Source organism: Acomys russatus, chromosome 14, assembly GCF_903995435.1.
Source record: "Acomys russatus chromosome 14, mAcoRus1.1, whole genome shotgun sequence".
Classification (NCBI taxonomy): domain Eukaryota; kingdom Metazoa; phylum Chordata; class Mammalia; order Rodentia; family Muridae; genus Acomys; species Acomys russatus.
In genome coordinates this window covers 49764900-49783872 of record NC_067150.1, presented here as the reverse complement: position 1 = coordinate 49783872, position 18973 = coordinate 49764900, and the positions used below count along the sequence as shown (strand labels likewise).

The window sequence follows — 18973 nt, the reverse complement described above, 5'->3', positions numbered from 1 at the left end:
ACTGGGTGGATGTCCTCAGGTGAGTTACTATACAATCTCTTTGCATCTGAATTGTTTTTTCTGAAAAAATGAGAATAACAGCGTTCACTTCACTGAATTTTGAGGATTAAAAGAGATAAATTGTGAAGAGCTTAAAATAGTAGCTGACACAAGCAGAGACCCACATGGATTCATGCATATTTCCTAAGCCCTCTCTGATAGCTGCTGTCACTTAGTGCTAAGTCTGACAGCAGTACAAAGTTGCAGTCCCTTCATCCCTTGAGTCTCAGTTGTTGTTGTTTTTTTTTTTTAATCTGCAAAATAGAAGTAATATCTTGCCGGTGGGACCCTTGAGAAGATCTATGGAGGCCAGCGTGGAAGGCGTTCTACCTAGACTTGAGCCCACAGAAGGCCCTTGTACGCTGCCGCTGTTTCCTGTCTGTGATGGTGGACAGACACAAGCACAGGTGTAGTGATGTTGGCAAATTCCAGACAGGCTTAAACACCCCTCTGCTGTCCTCTTGTCGCAGGCAGGAGCTAGATCTTTTAAGGACATAGTCCAAGGGGGTGGGAATAGATAGGTGGCAAAGAAAGGGGTCGGGGTTGGGGGCAGCCAGCCTTACTCTTCTTCCATTCGGAACCTGGGCTGACCAAACAGATGGCATGGGGCTGGAGGCAGGGTTAGTCCGGTTGCTGTGGGTGTAAGAAAAAGAGGAAAACCATCTCAGTGGAAATTGCCCTGCGGTTGGCTCAGGCGCCCACGACACTGTATTTATAGAGAGCTCTCAGCAGCTCGGAATTCTTCGCTGTCGAGTTAACCCTTTCTGAGCCTCGGTGCCGGCCTAGTGTCGAGGGGAGAAATTCAGGACTAGGATGGGACAGCTGGATATTGCTGCAGGGCTTGGCGCCAGCAGCTCGGAGGGTGGGAGTGGTCAATGGGCGGTCACCTGTCCTCTCTCGCCGAAAAAGAAACTTCGGATCTTGGAAGTGTGAGGATCCGTGTGGGGGATGGGCAGCGAGTAGCCAACACCCAGTCCTCTGGGACGTACCCGGTCTTCCAGCTCCGGGGTCGAACTAGGGTCCGGGTCGGGGGCGGGTCCAGGCTCGGGGCCCTGCCCAGCAGGCGGGCTCAGGCTTCGTCCTCGGATCTCCGCCGCGGGGCCAATCCAGCCTTAAGGGCGCACCGGGACGGCCTTTCCGGGCCGCAGCTTCCTCCGGCCGTCCCGCCCCTCGCACTCCCACCTCCCGCCCCAGTCTGGCCGGGCCTCGCGGCGGCGGCACCTACAGTGACAGCGATTGGGCTGCGCCCCGCCGCGTCCCTGAGTCCTGGGAGTCGGCGCGGCGCGGTGAGTACTTGCGTGGCGCAGGGCGGCAGGGGCTGGGGCCGCCTTTGTGTGTAGCCGCGCCTGGACCGCACGCGCTCAGGAGCCGGGCGCATGGAGCTGGAACCCGCGGCCCTTTCTCGCGGGGCACCAGTACCCAGATCCTCGGACACCGCTAGGGCTCTAGGACCAGGAAGAGCTGGGAGCACCCCTGATTATCCGCTCTTTCCTTGGGAGTGGAGACCCGTTGGGATCTGTGGGAGCTGAAGACACCGGGTGTCTGGGACTTGTGGGGCCGGAATCAGGGTGGGCGACTGATTGTTCAGGCCTTGGGTGTGGAGTGGGCATGCAGGCAGGTAGGTCACTGCGTTGATGGTTCTTGAAGCTTAAGGAAGTTGCTAGCCAAGATTGGGAGGGAAATAGTCTCCCGACTTTGAGGAGGAAAACACTATGAATGCCAGCTTTGAGAGGGGAAGCTGCGGGGGAGGGGAGCAAGAGGTTAGGTGGTCCCCTGTTTTTCTGGGGGATTTCTACAAGCTGCAGAAAAGCACGAGAGAACAGGATCTGGGAACAGCTTTAAAGACTACCTCCTTACCCCCCCCACCCCCCAACACACACACCAAATTGAAGATTGAAGAGGAAACAGAGATGGGGTAGTTTGAGCTGTCTTAGCTCGGTGGAGGTGGATGAAGAGGAGACCCGAAGGAAGTGGGGGAGAAGCTGGAGGCCCAGGGTGGGACACAGCGGATAGAAGACTGAATCCAGTTCCGGGGGGGGGGGGGGGCTTCCTCACGACGGCCCAGCCTACCAATTGCAGATTTGGGAGCTGAAGGCAGTGAACTGGCAGAAAGGGGGTTTTATTTGTAAGCCAAACCTGCCCTAATGAGTAATGCATGATGGATGACTCAGACCTGAAAACTGAACATGGAAGCCAAATATTAAGCAAATATTAAATCAGAAGTTCGTATGTGTGTGTTTGTGTGTGTGTGTGTGTGTGTGTGTGTGTGTTGGGAAGACACCTACTTAATTGTGAAAAAACGATTTCTCTTCAAATTGGTTGTGGATGATCATAAATGAGTAGTTTTTTAAAGATTTATTTGTTTGTTTTATGTATATGAATGCTCTGTTTTTGTATACACCAGAAGAGGGCATCAGATTCCATTACAGATGGTTGTGAGCCACCATGTGGTTGCTGCGAATTGAACTCAGGAACCCTGGAAGAGCAGCCAGTGCTCTTAACCACTGAGCCATCTCTCCAGCCCCTATAAATGAGTATTGATTAAATTAAAACCTGAATCCTTATTTGTTTGTTTGTTGTTTATTTATTTATTTGAGATAGGGTCTCACTGAATAGAATTCACCTGCCTCTGTCTCCCAAATGCTGGGATAAAGGTACGCACCACCATGCCAGGCTCAAATCCTTTTCTTTTAAGTGTGTGTAGCAGCTGCTTACAGTTTGAGAAACTAACGGAGCTCTTTGCGCTATGTGAGAGTTAGTTATTTAATTGAGCCTCTTTTCTCATTCCTCTGACCTCTCAGAAATCTCCAGGACTCCTGCTGTTGAGCAAGAGCATTTTGAGTAGTTTGGGGACCTGCAAATAGGGTGTGAATCTGAAGTCTGTACTTGAAGTTGAAACCTAAACCTGCCTTATGGGCTGGGATGATTGAGTGACAAGCAAGTGTGGAGGGTTGGGGAGCTTATGTGGCTGGTGGCCTATATTTCCACCTTGCTGGGGTATGGGAATATTTTGTTGGGTTTTTTGTTTGTTCTTTCTTTCTTTCTTTCTTTCTTTCTTTCTTTCTTTCTTTCTTTCTTTCTTTCTTGTATATGAGTGCCTTATCTGCAGAAGAGGGCATCAGATCACATTACAGATGGTTGTGAGCCACCATGTGGTTGCTGGGAATTGAACTCAGGACCCTGGAAGAGCAGGTGGTGCTCTTAACCACTGAGCCATCTCTCCAGCCTGATTTTTTGTTTTGTTTTGTTTTTCTCGAGTCAGGGTTTCTCTGTGTTGTCTTGGCTGTCGTGGACTCACTTTGTAGACCAGGCTGGCCTTGAATTCACAGTGATCCGCCTGCCTCTGCCTCCCAAGTGCTGGGATTAAAGGCATGTGCGCCACCACGCCCAGTGGGAATATTTTGGATGTGTGTATTTTCCTGGTAGCTAGAGTTCTCGAGTGCCACCAACACTTGGCTAATTGTGTCCCTCCCCCACGCTGTTACAAATACATCACAGGTAGCTGACACAGTGTGTCCTGATGTCACTGAAATTTTCATCATGTGGCTAGCATATGGCTCAGTTAGTAGAGTGCTTGCCTGGCATGTGTGAAGTCTGCGTTAGAGCCCCAGCAACCAGCAATGCATATACACTGGCTGTAGTGGCTCATGCCTGTACCCTCAGTGCTTGTGGGTAGAAGCGGGAGGAATAGAAGTCGTCCTAGGGTGTGTAATCCAAAGCTCTCCTGGGATACAAGAGACTCTGTCTGTCAAGAGGAAAAAAGAAAGCTTTCATTACATCATGGCTTTAGGTTAGCCTGTGAACATCAGTTTTGCTACCAAAGTGTCATGAGGCAAGGTAACAGGAGAGAGAGAGAGAGAGAGAGAGAGAGAGAGAGAGAGAGAGAGAGAGAGAGAGAGAGAGGAGAGCATGTTGGGTCATGAACAGAGTAGCCCCAGTGGTGACTTTATTGGTCCTATGACTGGTCTACAGAGTTCTGTGCTGTCTGGCATCCATGGTGGCTTCTTCCTGCTTGCAAAGTGCTGCTCATGCACTCCAGACTTGTGGGACGAGAGGGCAGACCCTGCATCCTGTGAGGGAAGAAGCCTATTTTGAGAGGAGAGTTGGGATTTTTGTCCCAGTTTGCTTTCCTATCCCTGTCCCCCTTAAGCTCTCTCCAGGCACCTGATGGGGACAGGGCAGTTGAATATCCAAGATGCTCAGATGCCTGGCAGCTGGGTGCCTGGCAGCTGGGCTGGATGCTTTAATGTCTGTCTTCAGGACGGTTATAGAAGTGGTGGCCTTTCAGAACAGTCCTCTGGGGAGCCAGCGTTCTTATTCTGGAGAGGCTACTCATGAAGCTTTCTACAGGACCCACCCTCCTCCAATGCTGACCTCCAGGAGGAAGCCTTCACTCTTTTTGGTGGGATTTGGGTTGGACACCAAGGTGAGAAATCCAGTTTGGGATGTAGTGGGATCCCAGAGCTGTGAGTTGGCCTCCTGCATCCTCGCAGAGACTCCTAGAAAGCCCTGAGTGAGTGTCTGACCTATAGCCGGATGCTTCTCGGTTGTGCTGTGTACAGAAAAAAACACCCCAAATCCTCTGAGATTATGAGCACATGGGGGCTGTTGAGCTGTGGGTCTGAGTCATAGGGCTGGGAAAGATGGAAGAGAGGCAAGGACGATGATGTCACTGCCCAGAAGCTCATCCTTTGAGTGGGTGGGGACTTCTCATTGCAGTCCTTTTCCCCTGGGGCTGGAGCAGCAGGGAAATCTACCAGCAAAGGGGGAGGGCCTTGGTTAGGGGGAGGGGCTCCGCATAGACCACACATTGGGAGAGAGCCACATAGTCTGTTATTACAGCCTTTGCCGTTACCTGTAGATTACCAGCCCTTCCTGCAGGGTTCGGGATAGGAGCACTGGATTTATCAGGACGTGGGGTGGGGTTATGCTGGATGAGCATGCTGGGTAGGTCACATACCCAGAGGCACAGAAAGGGCAAATGGTGAGGGCATTCTATCATCTGCCTTCAGAACTGGCTCTTTCTGCCACTCCAGAGGCAGCGTTAGGTTTGACTTCTCAGTTTGGACCCTGGCAAATGTGCCATCAGTGCCCTTGGAGAGGGCAGGCCTGACCACAGAGACTTGTGGTCCCTGATAGAACATCCTTGGGCTGCCAGAGGCCTAGTCTTTGTCGTGTGGTACTCTCCACTCCCAGAGAGGAGAGCCTCCTATGCTCTCCAGTTCTGACTAGTTCTCTAGTTGGCAGCCGCCTGCTCCTCAGTTTCTCTATGGTTCTGGGAAAGATACCTCAAAATCTTCATAACCTTGGACATGCACCTTCCTGGGCAAACACGGACTGTTTGCTTGTGAAGAGGCCCTGACCTGGGGGTGACGGCAGTGGGGCAGCAGGGACTGGAACTCTTTTTTGGTTTGGTATCAGACACTTCAATTGATCTTGGTTGTCGTTTTTCTCATAGCAGCTTTGTAGGTTAGGAGTCACTCTGGTTTTATAGGAGAGTCTCAAGTAGGTAGGCATAGTTGTTGGCATTTGGTTGTGATTCTAGCAGAGTTTCTTTCTTTTTTAGGTTTGTCGAGACAAGGTTTCTCTGTGTAACAGCCCTGGCTGTTCTAGACTCTCTTTGTAGAACAGGCTAACCTTGAACTCACAGAGGTCTACCTATCTTTGACTCCTGAGTGCTGGGATTAAAGGCATGCGCCACCACACCTGGCTCTAGCAGAGCTTCTTTTGTTTTTTTTTTTTGTTTTCTGAGACAGGGTTTCTCTGCGTAGCCTTGGCTATCCTGGGCTCCCTTTGTAGACCAGGATGGCCTTGAACTCGCAGAGATCCACCTGCCTTTGTCTCCTGAGTGCTAGGATTAAAGGCGTGTGCCACCATGCCCGGCTTCTAGCAGAGTTTCTGTCAGGACTTTAAGCCAGCGTTGCTCCTGAGCCTCTGCTGTGCCCTGGGCAGTTAAAACAGCCTGGCAAATTCCAGGCCTGGGAGGCGTTCATGAGCCAGTTGTGGAACTCATTAGTCTCACCTTTTGCTGGTGATGGGTGGCTGTGGGCCCTTAGGGCAGCACTGTCTCTTCTGGGCTCACATTCTTACAGGAACCTGGCCATGGGCCCAAGGCCAGGTGTATTTCAGCTCTGAGGACTGGCAGAGCCTGTTACACTGCTGAGATCTGTCCCTCATAGAGCCAATGGGACATGTTCCTAAGAGAGAGAGAGAGAGAGAGAGAGAGAGAGAGAGAGAGAGAGAGAGAGAGAGAGAGGGAATTTTCTGTTAGGCAGAGCCTCTTTTCAGGACAGAAGCAGTAAAGGTTTAGAGGCAGAGAAAACAGTGAATAGAATGCCTTTGACTCAGCAAGTGGACCTTGCTGGAGACTGGCATGACTTCTGGCTGGGCTGGTATGTCCAGGCATGTTTAAATGGACACCTGGCAGAGCTCAACAGATGTTGAGAGAATTCAGGTGTACGTTTCATGGTCTGCCAGCATCTGGTCTGGGACGTGCCCTCTGATTTAGGCTCTTATGCTCCTGGCCTTTCCTTTCTGTTCATTCTGCCTGACCCTCCCCGAGCCTCTGATGGTGTGTGGTGTGTGGTGTGTGTGTGTGTGTGTGTGTGTGTGTGTGTGTGTGTGTGTGTGTGTGCATGTATGTGTATGTTCCCTTGTGTGTGCCCAGGTCAGCTTCTCACCTCTGCAGGTGACTCTGAGTTCAAGATGGCATCGTGCTGCTTTAAGTGGCTGCTAGCGGCTAGCACCCTAGAAGATGCTCATTCACTGGAGGGCCTCTCCCTGAGCAGAAGGGAGTGAGAAAAGAGGGGCACCTCGTAGCACATGCCTCACCATGCACGCCTCACGTGCCACCAAGGCCTGTGGTTTGCCTCCTTTGCGCTTGGAGCCTTGACCTCTGTGTGGGAGGCCAGTCACCCTCTCCTGGGTTCTGTCTTCCTCTTCTGTGTGCTTCCTGCAGGCATGGGGGGTGGTGGGGGTGGGATAGCCTGAGGATGCTGGGAAGACCTTGGGCTACTCTGCAGTCTCTGCAGGCAGTTCTGATGCCTTACCACAGTCCTGACTCACACAGTCCTTTTGAGAGGAAGTCAGGCTGCTCTGTTGGGTGGAATCACAGGGCTGGGTAAGTGGGTAACCGCAGACACAAAAGGCCTGAACTGACTCAGGCTGTCAGGCAAAGAAAGCCATCTTGGAGGCACTGTCCCAAGGAATAGATTCTAGAGACTTCTCTTCCCTTGCCCAGGTCCCTCAGCTGCTGCAGAGCACCTAGTGTTTGTTAGGTCAATTCAGATTGTCTTTCTTGGGCAGCCCCTGGGAGGACAGGGCTTGCTGGTCCCATCGCATGAGTGAGCAAACTGAGGACCAGCATCTATCCCTAAACCACATGACTTTGGGAACAGCAGAGTGTGGATTTGAATCTCCAACTCCAAAGCTACCTTCTTAGACATGAAGGCCCACTTCCACCAGCCCTTCAGAGATGTGGCCAGCCCAGCATGCCATTATAATCTCAGGAGTGGTCAGGATGTATGCTAAAATATACTCTCAGCCTAGGTCCTTCTTAGGGAGTAAGAATAAAGGCCCAGCACATAAACAGTGGAGCCAGGAATATAAAGGCCATGCATCTTTGGTATTGCCATTTTCTCTTTTTTGTTTGTTTATTGCAAAAGAATTGTGCATTCATTGTAAACAACAACAACAACAACAAAACAAAAACCAACACACACACACACACACACACACACACACACACATACACACACACCAGAATGTATCAAGTAGAAGACGAAAGTAGGCTTGTCCCTCATTCCCACGTTCCTGGGGTGGGCTCACCATCAAGCTTCTAGATCCTTCCTTCCTTTGTAAGCATCTGTCCGTATCTCTACCCAAGCACAGGTACATTCATCTATCCATTCATTCATCCACCAGGGAGCAGGGAGCACTGAGCTCAAGCCTTTGCTAGGATTAAGGATGTGAGAGTTAATGGAAGCACACATGTACAAACGGTTGCTACTCAGGGAGGTTCTGAGGCATCAGGCAAGGTGCAGTGAATAGCAAGGACCTCTTTCAAGTGGCAGACTTTGTTCCGACTTTGCTGTCAAGTGTACCTTCAGGGTAAAGAGGCATTATTACCCATGTTCTCTCAGAATAAGGGACTATAGTGGCTATATATCTCTCTCTCTATCTCTATCTATCTATCTATCTATCTATCTATCTACCTATCTATATCCCTTGTGAGCTAGGAAAGAGGCTCTTGTGCTGTAGAAGCTGGCAGCCGCTCCCTGCAATGAGGGCCAAGTGAGAGGAAGTGAATGTGGGGAGGCGGGCGGAGCCAGGTCAGACAGGGCTCCCTGGGAGCTGAGCTGTTATTCCAAATGGATGAGCAGGCGTGGGTTCCCCAAGGAAGTGGGTGACTGGATGCAGTGCATGTTTTGAGTGTGTGTCTACATACCTGAGTGTGTCCATATAGGTACAAGTGTGTGTGTGTGTGTGTGTGTGTGTGTGTGTGTGTGTGTGTGTGTAAGTGGAAGCCAGAAGTCTAAGGAGGGGAGGCTTTCTTGGTTGGTCCACCTTCCTTTTTGAGACAGCTCTTACTGACCTTGGAGTTCACTGATTTGGTAAGTCTGGCTGGCCAGGGAGCCCCGGGAATCCACCTGTTAGCCCTGTCCTAGCACTGGGATCATAGGCATCCCATGATGCCCTGCTTTTATGTAGTTCAGCGGTTCTCACCCTTCCTAATACAGGTCCTCCTGTTGTGACCCCCAGCCACAAAATTCTTTAATTGCTACTTCATAGCTATAATTCTGCTACCGTTAGGACTCATAATGTAGTTGGGCATGGTGGCACACACCTTTAATCCCAGCACTCGGGAGGCAGAGGCAGGCAGATTGCTGTGAGTTCGAGGCCAGCTTGATCTACAAAGCGAGTCCAAGACAACCAAGGCTACACAGTGAAACCTTGTCTTGAAAAACCAAAAAAAGAAAAAGGAGGAATCGTAATGTAAAATGTAAATGTCTGATCTGTAGCTCCGTGGAATCGAGGCCCACGGATTGAGAACCACTGGTGTAGGTGCTGGGGGCTCTAAGCTCAGAGCCTCACGCTTGTCTGTCACTCACTTTATCCACTAAGCCATCGTCCTGGCCCCCGATTCAGTTCCTTTAGATTGCTGACAGCTGACAAATTCGTTACTAATAGCCCAGACCATATCCTTCCCAGTTAAAAAAAAAAGGCTTTACTGAGAGTTCCGGCTGAAAAGCTGAGGGAAAGACTCTCATTGGTTATGGCTTGGCCCACTTCCCATCCCTGAGCTGGGGGTGGGTAAGGGTTCTTCCCTGAGTCAGATCTGGTCACAAGCCCAGGCCTGAGGTTGAGCCACGGCCTCCCTGCATCCTATGGGTGGATTTCCTACAAGGAGGCTGATCCCTGGCATCAGAAGACGCCATTGAGAGTGAAAGAGGAGTTCATTAAGGATTGTGGAGAATATAAGCATCCATGTGGAGACTAGCTAGCCCCTTAGGGGTGTGTGTGTGTGTGTGTGTGTGTGTGTGTGTGTGTGTGTGTGTGTGTGTGTATGCACATGTTTTGCTCCATTGCCAAGGAGGGAAAGCACAGATGTCCAGGAGGAACTGAACAAATCGGGTGAGAAAGTGGTGGTCTGTTTTAATTGCATCTGGCCTCTGGGATTGGCTGTCCTTATGCTGAGCAACTTAGAGTCACTATCTCCAAGTAGCTGTCAGGGATATTTCAAAAACCGTCTGGGGTAGAACACGGGAAGAGGAGGTAGGGGTGTGGGCCCCAGCACCCCAGCTCCCTACTGCACAGAAGCGACGTGGAATCCTTAAGTGACCCCTGCCTCATCTTCCCACAGCATCTCTCTCCCAGAGTGCCGTGTTCCCAGAATATGCTGTGACGTTCACTCCTTCACTCCTCCATCATCTTTTCCGCCACCTCCTCTCCCAGACGCAGGCATGTCCCCCTCTCTGAGCTGTCCTTCCTAAGCCTTCCTGAGAGTTGTCAAGGAATTGCTAATCCACCATCCTTATATTACCAGTATGCACCTGTACCAAAAGACTGGCCGTATTATACTTTGATTATCCATTTGTTCCCCAAGCCTTTCCCCTGTATTTATTATGAAAATGTGGCACTTTAGGGCCTGAGGAGGTGGCTAAGTGCTTGCTTTACAAACGTGAGGACCTGAGTTTGAGTCTCCACAACCCAAGTAAAAGCCAGGTACGGATGTACCCTACATCTCAGCACTGGGTGAGGTGGTCTAGTCGATCACGAAGTTGGAGGGATGGACTTGGATGGGCCCAGTGAACTGTCAGGGCTAAACAGGGAACCTAGGCATGGGAAGGTGGCACTGAGTTCAAGGGCTTACGGTTTTGAGCCACGGATTTGATGATCTATTGTTTTGTTGAACTGCGTGACACAGTCGCCCACTGATGACCTTGTCAAGGAAGGGCAAATACTTGCACGGCCATGAGAAAGGGCAAGTGCTTTTTGTGTAATTGTAGGGATTTTATGAGGACCAATATAGGCTGTCCTGGGAGACAGATTTTAGCACAGGGTAAGGAAGCATTTTCCACCAATGATCTGCCTCAAAGCCAGCAGATTGCCTGGGGTGGGGAGAGCTGCTTCTCGTTCTCAGAGAGTATACAGGCTGGTAAGTGAGGCCAGCGGAAGGTGTCCTGTCCTGACACTTAGCTATCTGCTTCTGCAGTTGCTCCAGAATTTGCCTTGGGGCGTCTTCTCATTTTCTGTTGGTGTCCCCCAGGGATCCCAGCTCTTTGGTTTCTGTGGTCACCTTTGTGTGAAAGACTTCCCCTGTCTCTCACTCTGCGTGGATGAACCTGGCTTAATTTCAGTATAATTTTTTTCTTCTTTCCCTCATCTCCGCATCCTATTCTGTGGCCCCACATTCACCCGTTTGCTCTAAGTAGCACTCTCTTCTCCTTGTATTCAATCCCTGGGTCTTTTCCATCCTTGAAACATCTCCTAGCTGGCCTCTGTCATCCACTGGTGATTGTTGAGACTGTCTATAGCTCAAATTTTGAGAAGCCTATTTTAGATGGTTTCTTCTGTGGCTCTGAGCACTAGCAATTTTCCTAGGGTGGAGAGAGAAGGAAGAGACGAGCAGAGAAGGATGGCTCCCTAAATTAGTTCATTCGGATGCTGTAAGAAAGACCAAAATAACAGTGACTTATGCTAGAACAGATGCTTATTTCTCACCCATGTGACCATCTGGCTATATACAGGGCTGAAGCCCTAGCCCCAGGGATCCTCTGACTTGCTGCTTTGCAATGCTTAGGGTGTTGTCCTGGCATTGTGGTCCTACAAGGCTTCTTACATCTGGGCTCCATGCGTTGGAAGGGGGGAGGGGAAAAAGACTGTGCCCTCCATTGTTAAGGACATGACCCAGAAACTGTACATTTTAGTTCCTTTGAAATCTTATTAGCCAGAAAATGATCATGTGGCCACACCCAGCTGAAAGGGAGTCTGGGATCTGTAGTTTTTAGCAGAGTAGCCCCATGCCTGACTAATAACGCTGCAGAAGGAGAGAACAGATTTAAGGGAACAATTGGCGGCTTCTGTGGTAACATGGCTGTATGCATTTCAATGTGACTTATGTGATAGTACACCATAAGGATTAAAATATTGAAGGAGGGCCATTAGATTTGGCACAGTTTTTCTTCTAGAAACACTGAACTTAGAGGAAGGTGAGCAGGCAAGGTGCCTGTTTCTCAGCCTGATGACCTGAGTTCAATCTCCAGGACCCACGTGGTGAAAGAAGAGAACTGACTCATACAAGTTGTCCTCTCACCTCCGTACATGTGCTATGCCATGCACTTAAATGCACACAATAAATGGATGCAAATAATTACAATTTTTTTAAAGGATTCATTTATTTTATGTGTATGAATGTTTTGCCTGCATGTATGTATGTGCATCATGTGTGTTCTGGTATCAGAGGAAGCCAGAAGAAGGGGGAAAGATCTCCTGGAACAGGAGTTATGGATGATTGTGACCCACCATATGGGTGCCGGGAACAGAGCCTGGGTCTCCTACAAGAGCAGCAAGTGTGCTTAACCACTGAACCACCTCTCCAGGCCTGTGTTTTGTTTTTAAAAGAAAGGTGGGGGTTGTCATTGTTTTTATTATTATTATTATGATAAAACACCATGACCAAGGCGACCTATAAAAGAAAGAGTTTAATTGGGCTTACAGTTCCAGGGGTTTAAAGTCCATGATGACAGAGTGAAGATTTGGCTGAGAGCTTGCATCTTGAGCTGCAAGCAGGAGGCAGAGAGCACACTGGGAATGGTCTCAATCTTTTGAAACTTCAAGCCTGCCCTTAGTGACTCCTCTCCTCCAACAGAGCCACACCTGCTAATCTTCCTGAACAGCCACTAGCTGGAGACCAAGTTCTCAACTATGAGCCTATGAGGGTCAACCTTCTCCCTTTCTTTATTAAAAGAGGAGGTAGATGGATCTATTATATATGGAGAGCGTTGGTCCCCTGAGAGAGCAGGCATTAACTAGAGGGGGGAAGCATTGACCTGATCCTCCTAGGGCCAGATTGGCCTGTCAAGATGTCTTTTTGAGGAGGAGAGCGAGCTCCTGATCTGTTGTCTGTGGGCATCTCCAACATACAGTGAACAAGACAGTTTTTTGACATCAACCTCTAGGTAATCAGGTTTACTTCTCATGGAATTCAGAGTTGGATGATCGGGTCTTTCCCCTGTGGTACCTTGTCCCATATCCCTTGCAGGTGCCCATGCCTTATGGCAGGCAATATCTGAGTATATGCTATTCTCACCATGCCAAGGAAGGGAGAACAGAAACACATCAGTGTTCAAGCTCATCATGGCCTTGGTCTGCCAAGTCAAGTCTACGATAATGCGCCTGTATTGCTTGAACATTTAGCTGTTGTTTTACAAAGGCAGTGAGGCGTCTAAAAGCCCAGGGGCCAAAAGAGATAAGGAGGAGAAATCCTACCAGGGGGCCCAGAATGGAGGGCAACAAGGTAGTAAGCCAAGGGAAGGTGGAGAACAAGTTACGGAACCAACTCTGTTCCTGTTCTTGTTTTTTTTTTTTTTTTTTTTTTAAAGCCTTCTCTAACTTTGGTGATGTTATTTTTGACCATCACAGAGTGGTCCATATAAAAGCAGCACTCTTCTTTGAGGGCAGCACAGAGTCCCCTTTGCTGAAGATGCAGCAAGTCTAGACCTCTCCTATTTTGTAGAATGACCTTGGCGAGGGAGGACAAGGATTTTTCAAGGTGGGATATGGCAGTTTCCATTCATTCCAAGTTTTCATTAATTGACAGGTGGATATCTGAATAATATTTGTTGGAAAGAACAAGAGAGGTTATGCCCACCTCAGTACCCGTAGCTCCCAACCCAAGGACAGCCAAGGTAATTGCAGTTATAGGTTCATGTTTGATTTTAAGCAGGGCTTGATCCGTAACAGGATCCCAGTAGTGAGAAAACTGTTTCTCAGTATAATAAATTAAGTGGGGAACTAATTGAATAAGGATACAAAAAGTGGTCTTACTGGCTTTTAAATGGGGGGAGTATATGTGGGGAGTGAGGCCATTGTTAGAGGCCCACCAGGTGTTATTACTGGGAAGGATATAGTCAGAAAGGGAAGATATCTCTGTGATGGTTATCTTACAAAGATGTTGATAGGAGGGAATAACTTTACCTATACATAACCCGGAGCCTGATAGGGAACTCAAGGTCAGCTTGGCGTTACCTAGTTGGGCCCATTGGCATTTAGAATGGTCAGAGGAATTGGAGTTATATCTACCTTCTGTACTGGGGTCTGCTACTTGAGAACATGCACACGGATTAGTCACCTTTGTCCCCATGGCCTCCCCTCCAGGTATTCTGTGAATTGTTAAAGGAATTGTCCAGCACACAGATGAATCTACCGTATGCAAGGACTCCTTCAGTTGCGCATGGCAGATACTTAGCTGGAAAAAGATTGGCCCTTCTGGGTTTGCATCTTGCACCAGGCATATCTGGATTCAGGAACTTAGCTGATATTTCTCAGAGCTCTGTGACTCTCTCACCTTAGTCCTTTTGGTGGGAGGTCAGGAGGTGTGCGGTAGACTATGAGGTGGGGATGGAGAGATGGTTCTGTGGTTAGGAGCATGCTTTGCTCTTGTCGGTAACCTCGAGTTTGGTTTCCAGCACCCATATTGTGGCTCGCAGCTGTCTGCAGCACCCCTTCAGGGGATCTGACATCCTCTTCTAGACTCTGGGCACCTGCACAAGAGACAGGGTCTCTTGTAGCCCAGGCTGGCCTTGCACTCACTATGTAGCTAAGGATGACCCTGAACCTCCCGATCTTCTTGCCTCCACCCGGGAGTGCTCAGATTACTGGCATGTACCACCACCCCTGGCTTATGAGGGGCTAGAGGTTGAACCGGAGCTCCGTACTTGCTAGACGAGCCCTCTACCAACTGAGCCGTCTCCCAGCTCCCAGGCGTTGCTTCTGTCTAGGGGTAAAAGAGGACAGAAGATTTAGAAGCTGGCAGCTCTGTGGGCTTTAGCTTCCTGTGGCACACAGCCAGTAGTACAGGCAGCTGCCTGCTAGGTTTTCCTGCAGGCTGACGATGCCCTTGTTGGGCAGGAAGTGGTGTCCCCCAAGGATGCCTCTATGAATTGGAACTGCTGACTCAGCACCCAGACAGCGAGACTTTGCGGCCACCAGACTTTGGACCGGAAGCATCTGGAAAGGAAGTGGCTGCCCAGGGCTTCCCCACAGTGAGCCATGGCTTCCCACAGCCAGGGAAATGGGTGGCTGGCCAGAATGCAGGGTTTGCCTGAGGGACTCCCTCTGTACAGCTGCCTGGCATAGGGGGTGGGGAAAAGGGTGGAAGGGCTGCCCTGGGTACCTGACACTAGATAAAGTGGTTGGCTGTAGGTAGGATTTTGCTCCATAAGGGTCGAAAGGGATTGCTGTCCAATTGGGCTCTTTTCAGCTCTGCTCAGTGAAAATGACGTACCATTAAGACACTCTTGTGTTTGGGTTTGTTTATGTATTTGTTTCTCCTGCTAAATGTGACCAAGACATACAATCTGTCTCTGGGGGTGGTCGTGAGGATATGAAATGTTCACATCCTTGCTAATCATTGTTAGGTAGGACAGATGGACATGGGGTCATCACATGGCTTGAGCAGGCAATAGCGAGGGACACAAGTAGTGTATGCAGTCTGAAGCCAGACTGCAGGCTGAACCCAGGGAAGTCTGGGACCCCTCTGGCCCATATGTTGCAGCAGATCCAACCCTGTTCAGGTCTGATGCTGACACCAACTCTGTTTCTTCTGGACTCTTTTATTTCTTTCTGCTGGGTCTTGGTAGCTTGGTACACACATATTAAACTAGCAGATGTCTCTCCCAAACTCCACATTCTTATATTCGCCTGCTTCTAGAACTATGCCCTGGGGTTTCTTCACACAAGCCTATAACCTAACATGCCTTAGACCACATGTTCCACATTTCCTGCCCCAGTGACCAGGGCTCAGAACTAACTGCCCTGAATGTTCCCTCCTTCATTTCCTACACTTTCAAATGCTGTCACTCTTACCCACACCTGTTTTGTCACTTGGCTGGCTTCTCTTGTTTATTCTGCAGATGCAATCAAATTAGCCCTGACAATGCTGTTTCTTTTCTTTTCTTTTTTTTTTTTTTAAAGATTTATTTATTTATTATGTATACAATGTTCTGCCTGCATGCACACCTGCACATCAGAAGAGAGCACCAGATCTCATGATAGATGGTTGTGAGCCACCATGTGGTTGCTGGGAATGGCTCAGAGGTTAAGAGCACCAGCTGCTTTTCCAAAGGTCCTGAGTTCAATTCCTGACAATGCTGTTTCTTTATCCCAAAACTCTCCATGGCTCTCGGCTACCTTTAGGGTAGAGTATACTTTTCTTTTCATTTTTCTTTCTTTTTGTTTTTTGAGACATGTTTCTCTGTGTAACTTTGGCTGTCCTGGACTCCCTTTGTAGACCAGGCTGGCCTGGAACTCATAGCGATCCGCCTGCCTCTGCCTCCTGAGTGCTGGGATTAAAGGCATGTGCCACTATGCCCGGCGGGTAGAGTATACTTTTCAAGCCAAACCCTGAGTCTGCCTACAGCCTGCCTTTCTACTCTCCCATCAGCCAACACGACCTGGGCACAGCCTGGACTCCAAGCTCATCAGCCTTGCCTGTCTGGCTACCCCGCCTCTTCCTGTCCTGAGGATTTAGGAGGAACTTTGGAGACAAAGGTCCCGCTTCCTCTTCCACAGGCAGGAGCAGCCTTCCGCCACGGAGAGCCCAGCTGTCAGCTGCCTCACAGGAAGATGCTGCACTGCCGATGGGGCGGCCCCGGTGTGGGTGTGTGTTGGCACATGGCGCTGGGACTGCTTTGCCTCTGCCTTACAGGTGAGGGAAGTGTCGTGGTCATGGTGGTGTGTGGGGCTGCCTACTCCTTCTTGGGCTCCTGTCAGGCTGCTTCTGTCTTGAAGAGTCATATTGGTCTCCATCTCTGGGCTCCACAGGCAACCCATCTGTAAAATGGGACTTCAGCAAATGTGTAGGATGATAATGCAGGTTCCTGAGCATACTGTGTGAACCCTCCTCAGGACCCTGGCAGAACTTCCTGTCCTCAGACACACGCAGGATTCAACTTTTTATTTTGTTGCAAGCCTTTGTCCAAATGGCAGCTCCTCAGCATGCTTCCTTGGCTACTTTGTAGAAAACAGCATAGCTCGCCTCTTCCCTCCCCATCCTCCAGCTGCTCTGGGTTCTTCCTAGCAGTTACCTTCACTTGACATAGGGTTCCTTTGTTTATTGCCTGCTGAAGATGGGAGGGGGCTGTCTATCCTCAGAGACAAGATGGATGCTTGCTATGTAGTCAGTGCTCAATCCTCATGATGGATAAATGGAGGTCCTTTCCACTTAGCGCTGCTAAATAAACTTCCTGTTTGGATAGTCAGCCACCCCGTGGAGAAAGCAAAGCCGAGTGTCTGGTGCCATCTAGTGGTCACCACAGGCAATACCATCTCTACTGATGGGCTTCTGACTTCTCTGTCTCTGTCTCTGTCTCTGTCTCTGTCTTTCTCTGTCTCTGCCTGCCTGCCTCTCTCTCTCTCTCTCTCTCTCTCTCTCTCTCTCTCTCTCTCTCTCTCTCTCCTCTCCTCTTCTCTCTCTCTCTCTCTCTCTCCTCTCTCTCTCCCTCCTCCCTCCCTCCCTCCCTCCCTCTCCCTTCCTCCTCTTCTCTCCCCTTTCTCTCTCTCTCTCTCTCTCTCTCTCTGTGTTTGCTTGAGACAGGCTCTCACTATGCACCTCTGGCTGTCCTGGAACTCACTATGTAGACAGGCTGGCCTCAAACTCACAGAGATCCAACTGTCTCTGCCTCCTGAGTAGTGGGATTAAAGATCTGTGCCAGCACACCGACCTGGTTCTAACGTCTTTAGAAAGAAGGACTTTGGGTGACTAAGTTCCATATCCTAGATGTCCCCAGTATAGTTGGCAAAGATGAGAACTGGTCTGAGTTTTCATGGGATTATTGAAAGACATCCAGGACCAGCTTCAGCCTTTAGACATCACATACTTAGAAAGAATCTGTATAGAATTCACAGTAAAACCACAAAACAGTTTTCTAAGCCACCTGTGGGTGCTGTATTCAGTTAGCTTCATTTAGAGACTGATTTACCTATTTTGAGTGTACCTCCTGTCTGTGCTGGTGCCTAGTAGCTCTCTCACTTAATCACTGTGACCAAGCACAGCAGACTCCCCAAACCCTTCCTGACTGTTCAGAGATTTTGATGGAAAGATGAAGTGCAGGCAGAGGTGGCAGGGAGGCTGCCAGGAAGTTCATTGGATAGAGGGCACAGATGGCAGCAGAGGACCCTGTTCCAGGGCCTCCTTTCTTATAACTTATAAAAAAAGAAAGCATTTTATTGGGGGGGGGGTGCTTACAGTGTCAGAGGGTGAGTTCTTGACCATCACAGTGGGGAATGTGACAGCAGGTAGGTAGGCATGGCACTGGAACAGCAGCTGAGAGCTTATATCTGATCCACAAGCACAAAGCAGAGATAGGTGTGTGTGTGTGTGTGTGTGTGTGTGTGTGTGTGTGTGTGTGTTAGGGGGGACATGGGCTTTTGAAACCTCAAAGCCCACCCCAATGACACATCTTCTCTAACAAGGCCACACCTCCTAATCCTTCCCAAATAGTTTCACCAACTTGGGACGAAGCATTCAAACATATGAGTCTATGAGGAGCTTTCTGATTCAAACCACCATACATCCCTTCCTGCTCATCAATCAGCAAACTGATAATTCTCCTGAGTGCATCTCAGATCTGGCTGGTTCTTTTAATCTCTACAGCTACTCTTCACTTTCTTCTTCTTCTTCTTCTTCTTCTTCTTCTTCTTCTTCTTCTTCTTCTTCTTCTTCTTCTTCTTCTCCTTTTCTTTCTTTGGACAGGGTCTCACTATGTAGCCCTGGCTGGCCTAGACTTTCTATGTTGTCCAGGCTGGCTTCAAATTTATGCAGAGATCCTTCTGCCTCTTGTCTTCTGAGTGCTGGGATTAAAACCTGACTCCTGTGCTAATGGCCTCAATGTCCTTTCCTCTGCTGTCTCACCATCACGTCTTACAAGGACTTCCAACTACTCGCCCTCTTACTCCTGTACAATACAGTCTCCCTTTATAGAGGTGCCAAGGTGAACTTCATGCCTTGCTACCCAGATTACGTCTAATAATTAGTGCTCTCCTTAATGACGTCCCCACAAAGGTGGGAAACCCAGGTTTCTTCCAGCACCTTTTAAAGCCCTGTCTGGCTCACTTCCAGGGGAGTTTCCCACTGGGTTACTGTCCCATTTGCTTTCACTGGCCCTTGCCTCAGAGCCTTTCTACCTGCTGGGCCCTCTCCCGGGCACACCCA

General features: G+C 49.5%; 1 protein-coding gene across 1 annotated transcript in view; it reads left to right on the top strand.

Annotated features, from left to right (window-relative positions):
* The first annotated feature begins 852 nt into the window (after positions 1-852).
* The window catches only part of Cd276 (CD276 molecule), a 31227-nt gene continuing 13106 nt past the window's right edge, over positions 853-18973 (top strand). The window contains exons 1-2 of the mRNA XM_051155739.1: positions 853-966; positions 1058-1325. Coding sequence (XP_051011696.1) covers positions 853-966; positions 1058-1325 — 382 coding nt within the window. The remainder of the gene's footprint in view (positions 967-1057; positions 1326-18973) is intronic.